This window comes from Triticum aestivum, chromosome 3B, assembly GCF_018294505.1.
Source record: "Triticum aestivum cultivar Chinese Spring chromosome 3B, IWGSC CS RefSeq v2.1, whole genome shotgun sequence".
NCBI lineage: Eukaryota > Viridiplantae > Streptophyta > Magnoliopsida > Poales > Poaceae > Triticum > Triticum aestivum.
Genome location: NC_057801.1, coordinates 88680967 through 88690605, shown reverse-complemented (window position 1 = coordinate 88690605; position 9639 = coordinate 88680967). Strand labels below are relative to the sequence as shown.

The window sequence follows — 9639 nt, the reverse complement described above, 5'->3', positions numbered from 1 at the left end:
TTGCTCTTGTTGGTGGAGCAACTGATGTCTTGGTTTCGAAGCATGATGGCCTAGTATTCCTGCTACATCCTGCTCAGTTTCTCCCAGTGCATAGTGATGCCCTCTTTGGTCTTCTTCATGGGTGTGCGCCTTCGTTCGACAGCTCGCTTCCCATGCCCCGTGCTGCCACTGCCGACTATGGTTCTTGTCTGGTTGGTCTCCCGTGGTTCGCAGGCCAGCTTTGTTTGCTTCTCCTATGGCAGCTCGGACACCTATGCGGTAGCCACTCTGTCGGTCGCCTGTGCGGCACTCGTCGAGTCTAGGTGAAAGGGTAGTGGCCCTTTGCGACGGCGGAGACAGCTCAAGTGTTGCCCAGGTTTGGCTTGTTGATGCAGCTGACGCTCAATGCTTGTTCGGTGTGGCCCTTCTTCCGTGCACTTAGTTGGCTAGTCGGTGCAGGCGTAGTGCTGGTTGTCGGCATCGGCGTTCCTGTTGTTGCCTTTGTGTTATTCCGCCTAGTTCCTTGTATCTTCCTTTTCGATTTGCTTTGCATCTCCTTTGTAATGTGGTGCCCTTGTAATCCTGGCCGGTTGATGGCTTTGTTAATTCAAAGTCGGGCTAGGTTCAAGCTCTTGTCGGGTTCGGCCGGCGCCTTTTCTCTAAAATGATATGTTAGTGAACATGAGAAAGGATAAACGGGGTGCATATATCACAAAGAAATCGGACAACATGATGGCAGTTGTGCATGCAAACAGGTGCATAAATGCATTTAAATCAGACCCAAAGATGGAAACATATATTTTCTAATATTTTGGCTACTTTTAGTTTTATACCACAGAATAAACTATTCAATGTACCTATTTGTTTTTTAAGTTCACATCATGCACCGGTGCTAGCGAATTTCTCTATCCGTGAGTTTGTGCATATTACTAGATAATGCAACGCCCTCTACGGGTGTGTTAAGTAGCATGTATGGACCTAGCCTAGTTGTTTTTCTCTCATACATGCTGAGTGTAGACATGTTGAATTCATGCATTTGCTGTCATTTGGCAGCGGTATATGTGCTGAGACATGCTAATCTGAGACTTTGTTTGGCAGTCTGCATGTGTTTAGACATGCTGAGCAATTTCGAATTCTGAATAATTTTCTTGAATGGTTAAAACAAAATTAAACATATTTGAAATTCTGAACTTTTATTGAAAAATTAAACAAAATTTTAAATTCTAAACATTTTTTGGAGATTTAAATGAAATTAAAAATTCTGAATATTTTTTTGAAAATATAAACATATTTTGAAAGTCTGAATTTTTAAGAAAATTTTAAAAAAATTGAATTTTTTCAAAAATTATAAACCACATTTGAAAATTTGAACATTTTTGTTAAACAAAACTTGGAATTTTGAACGCTTTTTAAAATTTAAACGAAATTTCAAATTATAAACATTTTCAAATATTTAAACAAATTATGAACATTTGAAAATTTAAACGATTTTGAAATTCTGAACATTTTCAAAATTTAAATGATTTTGAAATTCTGAACTTTTTTGAAAATTTAAACAAAATTTGAAATTCTAAATATATTTGGAAAATTTAAAAAAAATTGAAATTTTTCAAAAATTTAAATAAATTTTTAAATTCTGAACATTTTTCAAAAGTTTAAATAAATATTGAAATTCTGCACATTTTTTGAAAATTTAAACAATTTTGAAATTCTGAACATTTTCAAAAATCAAATGATTTTGAAATTCTGAACTTTTTCGAAAATTTAAACCAAATTTGAAATTCTAAACATATTTTGAAAATTTAAACAAAATTTGAAATTATGAATACTTTTTGAAAACTTAAACATATCTAGACGTGGTCTGGTGGGTGGGGACGAGGGTCGGGGCCAGCATGGCTGCCTCCATGCACTCTCTTTGGGGTGCATAAGGTGGGCATAACCGAGGGCCCTTTTTTGCATCAGTTGAGCATAGCCCAGGTGAGCCCATGTACCCTATCAAACAAGCAAAAGTAGGTCGGATTGAAAACTTTTAACCTCATGCACCCTACTAAACACACCCTACGAGCACCTGGATGCCACTCTTACAACAACAGTTGGCTGCGATATAGCCAAAGGCTCCACAAGATCGAGCAGAGGGGATGCGTCTACTTATTCTTTTGCATGCTGGATCAAAATTTCTCGATCAACAAGGAACTTCGCTTTTATTCATTAACGATGCATTTCGCATAGGCGCATACACCATTTTATTCAGCTTGTGTGCACCCCACAAATTAAGAGGCAGATGCATGACACAACATAGTAGCTACTCATTCGCTTGACTAGGCGTCTGGGTATGTGGCCACATCCTTGCAGACATACGCTCCATCTCCGGACGCATCAACGACGATGGGTAGCTTGCAGGGCCAGGCCGGTAAAATCTGGGGCCCTGTGCCAAACTAAAAAATGAGGCCCCATCTCGTTATAAAAACAAAATTACAGAAATAAGAAAACATTACATATGCTTGTACAAACTAAAAAATGAGGCCCCATCTCATTATAAAAACAAAATTACAGAAATAAGAAAACATTACATATGCTTGTAAAAGACTTGATTGGTGACCCATCTAGATTCTTGAAGCACTAAATAAGAAAGAAATAAAACAAAATTAAGGGATGTGCATCATTGATCTATTGAAGTATTGAAAGAATTGCTAAATTCGTGGTGATTATTCCGGGTCAAAGTACTGTAGTGCTGCTCCTGTTGAGAATGGACCTCACGACATCTCTCCGCCGAATTGCCGACCTCTATCAGCCGATCGCGCTGGGTAGAGGAGGTCAAGAACATACAACGAATTGAGAGCTTGGTGCTCGAGTCATGACAGTTCTCCCGTCGGTAGCCTAATCGATCGTCTCTCAAGATTAATTCTATGTGCTCTAGTAGCCTATGATGGGGATATTTGAAAAATTGTGAACCTAAAGTTCACTGAAATAAATGTTAAAAGGAGCTACCGAGCAAAAGGTGCATGGGGAAGCATGCATTGGCCTGTCTGTCCTGAACTACAGACTTAACAACTGGCCTCAGTTTTGGCCTCAGTTTTTTTTTCTACGGTGCACTTTGGCCTGGAAACAAGATTATGTAACTGGGCAGAGTGCATGCGAGCGTTGACCGGGTGAGGAAGGATCGCGACTGACGCACGCCCAGGCAGAGTCGCGAATGTGATTGCAGCCCAGTGCCCAGTGGGATGTGGCCAAGCGTTCCGGCACTAGCCCTATTCCCTTTTTTTTTTTGAGAAATCCCGCCATCTTTATTCATTCAAAACCATGGTCTTGGGTACAAGGTTTGGGTCATGGGGATTGCCCAACCACACATGCCTTCCTACGCCTAGGTTACAAGCAAACTTGGCAAGATTATGAGCCTTAAAATTAAAATTCCTACGCTCGAAAAGAAAGAAACTGGAATTGAAAGTATTACATCGGCTTGATATCTCATGTACGATAGCCGCATTTGGACCTCCTGTCCCCTTTGTAATATCATTAACCGCTTCTTGACAATCCGAAGCAACACGGATATTTTGGACGGCCAAATCATCTGCTAGCGATAATGCTTCACGACATGCAAAGGTCTCCAGAATTAAAGGGTCATTGATTCCTAGGAAGACCACAGCCGAAGATCCCAAATATTGGCCCGTTTGATCTCTGCACATTGCCGCGACAGCTCCTCCACGTTGTGATCTTACAATAGCATCATCTACATTAATCTTTACAGAACCATTGGGTGGTGGGAGCCACCGCTTAGGCTGAGCAGTTAGAGGTGCTCTTTGCTCCCTACGTCCCTGCCCACTTTCAAGTTGGCCCAATTCAGATATAAAATTGTCCCCAAAACGGATTGTTTGCTGAGGGCTCTAAAACAAAGACTCATACACTGCCTTGCTTCTAGCATACCAGATTGACCACAGAGTAACAGCCATCCTTGTGAAGCTCGCTTGATCAAGTTTGTCGCTGAGCTCAAACAGCCAGAGTCTTGCATTAGGTTCTGCATTAGCTGTCATGCGTGAGACAAGATCATCGTCCGTCATCGCCCAAATGCATCTGGACATAGTGCAAGAGACAAGGGCATGTCTCCATGAATCTTGACATCCACACAGTGGGCACACATCCTGTACTGACATATTACGCTTCTTCAAGACGTCAGTGGTCGGGAGTGAGTGGTGTGCAAGTCGCCATAAGAAAATCCGCACTTTGGACGGAACCTTCAATTTCCACAAAGGACTCCAAGATTTTTCATCCATGTGGGTGTTAGATGATCCACCTCGTCCCTCTAACCAATCATCTCGCTGCAGTTTAACCTTGAGTAAAAATTTATATGCCGACGCAACTGAAAATTTCCCTTTCTTATCCGGGTACCAAGCCCAAAAATCCTCAGTATTATTAGTGCATGTGGGTATCTTTAGTATTGCATTCGCATCTATGGGTAAGAGGACCGAAGGCACCAAAACTTCGTCCCACCCTGCTGTTGCTGGTGACAGCAGTTCTGAAACCATCCTCGGTGGATTCGCCACCAGGGAAGTGATTGGTATTGGCGTGGTTTCCTTCGGGATCCAGTTGTCCGTCCAGATGTTTGTCGTTTGACCATTACCAATCCGTCTAATTATCCCTTGCTTCTAATTCCTAATGTTTGGTATATAGTCTTATATAAAAAAAATTGGGCCCTGTGCGGGCCGCACGTTCTGCACAACAGTGGCCCCAACCCTGGTAGCTTGCAGACCGCTGTGATGCTCGCCGCCGTCAGCTTCACCACCTCCCTCCGGCGGCGTGGGAACGCGCCTGTCCCCGCCTGTCCCTCCTGCACGCCATGCTCCTTATACATGCTGTCCAACATGCTGTAGAGGGCACCGCACCTGCACCACTCGCTGATGTCGGCGAGCTGCTGGCAGCAGTCCCTTAGGACAGCCTCGGGCACCTGGCTGCCATTGCACTGGAGCTTCAGCACTGGACGACAGCCAGGGAGCGCGGGCACCTTGAAGGCATACCCGGGATAGCACATCCAGGGACCACTGTTATCGCTCCATGCGCCGTACTCGGCCGCTATGGGTGTTGCCACAAGCATACATAGCAGGAGCACCGAGAACATGGTCTTCATCGACATTGTTTCCTCTGCGAACAGACTTTCTGCCTCGGTTTTAGTACTATCTTAATCAGTTGTGTATATGGATAACTACACTCTTGATCTCTGGGCGGTTTATATAGCTAGATAAAGATAAAAAGGTGCAAGGAAACAGACATAAGTTGTTCATGATCTGCGTGGGTGGCTTCTGTCTAGTGCCTATAGCTTGTGCTTCCACGTCATTGTTCTCGATCCAGTGCGGTGATGTATTTTGGCATGCATGTAAACATTGTGATTACAACCCGTAGTTTGTTAATCCCACTACTATAAAGCTAGGATGGTTACCATATCGGCAAAATTAGCTGCATCCTTGGTTCATATATATGGTAGGTGAAATGGAAAGAGGTCCACAGAACGGACATAAAACCCTAGCTGTCCAACAGCGCGCGGATCTGTTTGCATAATTGACAGCTTTCCAAGTCCTGAATAAAGGATCCTATATTTGTTCACGCAAAGAAAATTAGCAATGCAAGATTCATCTTGACACGGTATACGTGAGGAAATCATTAAATGGGAGTGCTCAAGAAGCAAGAGAATATAGTCAATGCATATACACGAGATTGGAAAAAGAAGAGAATGCACATATCGATGAGGCGAATGGAGTTTGGTGAAAAAGAAATCACGTATGATGTTTTCTCTTTAAAAAGACTCAGTCCAAATATACAACAAGGAAAAGTTCACTACCGAATTTGAACGTCTGCCGTGTGCCAAAGGCTTGGCACACAGCAAAAGCCCAAATAGACTTGGCAAATAGCACTCGACCTAGTTGTGGTTTCATAGGCAATGCAATGTGACTTCATATGAATGCTATTATATAATGTAATGTAATGCGATTTCATAAGCAATACAATTTTAATGTCACGAGATTTTATATGCAACACAATTATTATTATTATTATTATTATTATTATTATTATTATTCGGCCATATTTTATAGTCAGTTGGTTTTTACCGTACACCACGAATACAATAAGTACATGTGGCGCCGGCCGACCTGCGCCAACAATACCTAAGTTATCAGCGACGTTGGCCGCCGCCGCCAGTAATATGGGCATTTGGAAAATGTTTATATCGGCGTTGGAAGCCGGCGCCACTAGTGAGCCTTATCATTGGTGTCATAATAGTGGCTTCTCCAGTCCGCGACACTAACAACGTTTTCCAAATGCCTCTACTAGGCTTCAGTGCTTGTAGTCATCACTAGTGATTTATGGATCTGAATGTAATTATTATTATTTTTAGTCTTCATTGTACTACGATGATTGAAGATGAAAAGATCAAAAGTTTTCCCGCAAAAAATGTACCAAGAGTCGTTGGACATCATTTACGCACAAATCAACACATATCATTCTTTTCAGCCGAACGCACACAATTATATGTCCCAATCCTCGGTCATGAGTGTTAAACTGTATATTGTTGTGATCTAGGAGTCTGTTAATATCTATACTTATCTCATGTAACAACCTGTAATCTGTGCCCTAGTTGCACTCATATAAATACATCCCGAGGCCACCATGTTGGGTGTCGATCCAATCTACTTCTCCTTCGTTTACATGTTGAAACAAACATACAACTCATACCAATCTAGACCATCCACTGCCGCGCCAGTATCGTCCAGATCAAACTGGACATGGCAGTCTTCAGGAAGGGCAATCTTTCAATGGCGGACTACTCCGCAAGATCCGAGCCAACGCTGATCAGCTTGTCACTGTCGGCCGCCCCATGCGTGATGAGGACATCATCACCGCCGTCATCACCGGCCTCGACAGCGACTATGAGCCCCTCATCACAGCTGCTACCACCCGCCCCGAGGGCATGTCCCTTGGTGAGTTCTACTCCCATGCGATTGCCTTCGAGCGACGCCGCGAGTACAATGCCGCTTGTCTTCATCTTCAGCACGGCGGCTCCTCTGTCAACTACCTCGCCCGGGACTCCAACGGCAACACCAACAATACCAACCGGGGCAAGGGCAACTACCGCGGCAAGGGCCGCGGGAACTCCGGAGATCACGACGGCTACAACAACGATACGTCTCCAATGTATCTATAATTTATGAAGTATTCATGCTATTATATTATCCATCTATGATGTTTTATATGCATTTATATGTTATTTTATATGATTTTTGGGACTAACCTATTAACCTAGAGCCCAGTGCCAGTTTCTGTTTTCTCCTTGTTTTAGTGTTTTACAGAAAATGGATACCAAACAGAGTCCAATTGATGTGCCATTTTTTGAGGATTTTTTCTAGACCAAAAGAAGACCACGGAGCATCAGAGTTGGGCCAGAGGAGTCCTGGGCAGCCCAAGAGAGTGGGGGGCGCCCCCCCCCCCTAGGGCGCGACCCCCTATCTCGTCGACAGCCCGGAGGCCCCCTTGACGTGAAACCAACGCCAAAAATTCCTATAAATACAGAAACCTTCGGGAATTAACCTAGATCGGAAGTTCCGCCGCCGCAAGCCTCTGTAGCCACGAGAAATCAATCTAGGCCCTCTCCGGCACCTTGCCGGAGGGGGCCATCATCACCGAAGGCCATGGAGGAGGATCTCGGAGGGGCCATCATCACCATGAAGGCCAAGGACCAGAGGGGGAAAGCCATGGAGGAGGAAGCACAAGGGGGAGAACCTCTCCTCCTCTCTCTTGGTGGCACCGGAGTGCCATCGAGAGGGGAATCATCGCCGCGGTGATCGTCTTCATCAACATCACCATCATAATCTCTTTTACACGGTCCACTCTCCGGCACCCCGCTGTAATCCCTACTTGAACATAGTGCTTTATGCTACATATTATGATTCAATGATGTGTTGTCATCCTATGATGTTTTGAGTAGATATCTTTTGGGGTGATTGATGATATAGATTGGTCTGAGTTGTATGTTTCACTTTGATGTTCTCCTATGGTGCCCTCCGTGTCGCGCAAGCGCGAGGGATTCCCGCTGTAGGGTGTTGCAATACGTGCATGATTCACTTATAGTGGGTTGCTTGAGTGACTGAAACACAAACCCGAGTAAGGGGGTTGTTGCATATGGGATAAAAGGGGACTTGATGCTTTAATGCTATGGTTGGGTTTTTACCTTAATGATCTTTAGTATTTGCATATGCTTGCTCGAGTTCCAATCATAAGTGCATATGATCCAAGTATGGAAAAGTATGTTAGCTTATGCCTCTCCCTCATATGAAATTGCAATGACGACTATCGATCTTGTTAACAATTGCTTAGGACAGTTCCGCACACCGATCCACCATTATTCCACACTCTCTATTTATATTATTTAGTAGTATATTCTAACTTTATGATAACAGCACCTACTTTTATATTTTAGCTCTCCGATATCATACAAAGTTATCCTCTTTATACCCACAACACAGTTTTATTTCTTGTTTCTAGTTGAAAGCAAACGTTCGGTGCACGTAGAGTCGTATCAGTGGCAGATAGGGCTTGAGAGAATATTGATCTTACCTTTAGCTCCTTGTGGGTTCGACACTCCATACTTATCACTTCCACCTTTGGGAATTGCTATGATGATTCCCTGCACTTGGGGATTATCAAGCTCTTTTCTGGCGCCGTTGCCAGGGAGCAATAGCGTGGGGTTGATATTCTCGTGTGTGCTTGTTTGCTTTCTTCACTAAGTAGATTTTGTTTTCCTTTTTGTTTCTGTTTAGTTGTGGATGAAACATACAATTTTTTTTCAAAAGAATGAAAATACCAAAAAAGAATTACTTGCCTCTCATGCCTAAAAAAGTTTTTCAAAAGAGAAGTGATTGAAAAGTTATGCATTGAAGAAGTGAGGGTCGACCTTGAGCACTTGTGTTCATGCTGACGGAAACAATGTAGAATTTTTCATGGAATTTTCTCTGTAAATAATTATCCCCTTGTATATACCTGTATTATAAAACTAATGTGCCAAGCTTTGGTTTTAGTGTGATAAGATTGCTTGCTTACTATGTGCAGAACAAAAACAGAAACTTTGGCTGTAGTGCATGAATTTACATTTTTTACTGGAAAGTGAAATGGGTCTGAAACTTTTTGCATATTACTTCTGTACAAATTGTTCAAATTGTCAAATTTATTTCATAATTTTTGGAGTTACGGATATTTACTAAACTTCCAGATTACTACAGACTGTCCTGTTCTTGAAGATTCTGTTTTTCGTGTGTTGTTTGCTTATTTTGATGCATCTATGGCTAGTATGTAGGGTATGAACCATAGAGAAGTTGGAATAAAGTAGGTTGAACACCAATATAAACAAAGAATGAGTTAATTACAGTACCTTAAAGTGGTAGTTTGCTTTATTACACTAACGGATCTCACAAGTTTTTGTTTAAGTTTTTGTGAATGAAGTGTTTGAAGAACGAGGAGTTACCGATGTGAGAAGAATAAAGAGAGACAAGAGTTCAAGCTTGGGGATGTCCAAGGCACCCCAAGTAAATATTTCAAAGGATACTCAAGCATCTAAGCTTGGGGATGCCCCGATTGGCATCCCATCTTTCTTCTTCAACAAATATCGGTATACCTTGGTTT

The 9639-nt window shown here is 42.7% G+C and overlaps 1 protein-coding gene across 1 annotated transcript; it reads right to left on the bottom strand.

Moving 5' to 3' along the window:
* Positions 1-2174: 2174 nt before the first annotated feature.
* On the bottom strand, positions 2175-5139 carry LOC123064919 (alpha-amylase inhibitor 0.53-like). Its single transcript, XM_044488310.1, has 2 exons — positions 4724-5139; positions 2175-2396 (listed from the first exon to the last, which is right to left on the bottom strand). The coding sequence occupies exons 1-2, from the start codon at positions 5102-5104 to the stop codon at positions 2298-2300; spliced, it is 480 nt and encodes a 159-aa protein (XP_044344245.1). The 5' UTR covers positions 5105-5139; the 3' UTR covers positions 2175-2297.
* Between the last annotated feature and the right edge of the window lie 4500 nt (positions 5140-9639).

Bases quoted from the DNA above. Each gene is read 5' to 3' on its own strand.
- LOC123064919 (XM_044488310.1), bottom strand. From the start codon at position 5,104: ATGTCGATGAAGACCATGTTCTCGGTGCTCCTGCTATGTATGCTTGTG. The intron at 2,397-4,723 runs GTCTGCAAGCTA...ACAGGGCCCCAG, and splicing joins CGGCGGCGAGCATCACAGCG to ATTTTACCGGCCTGGCCCTG.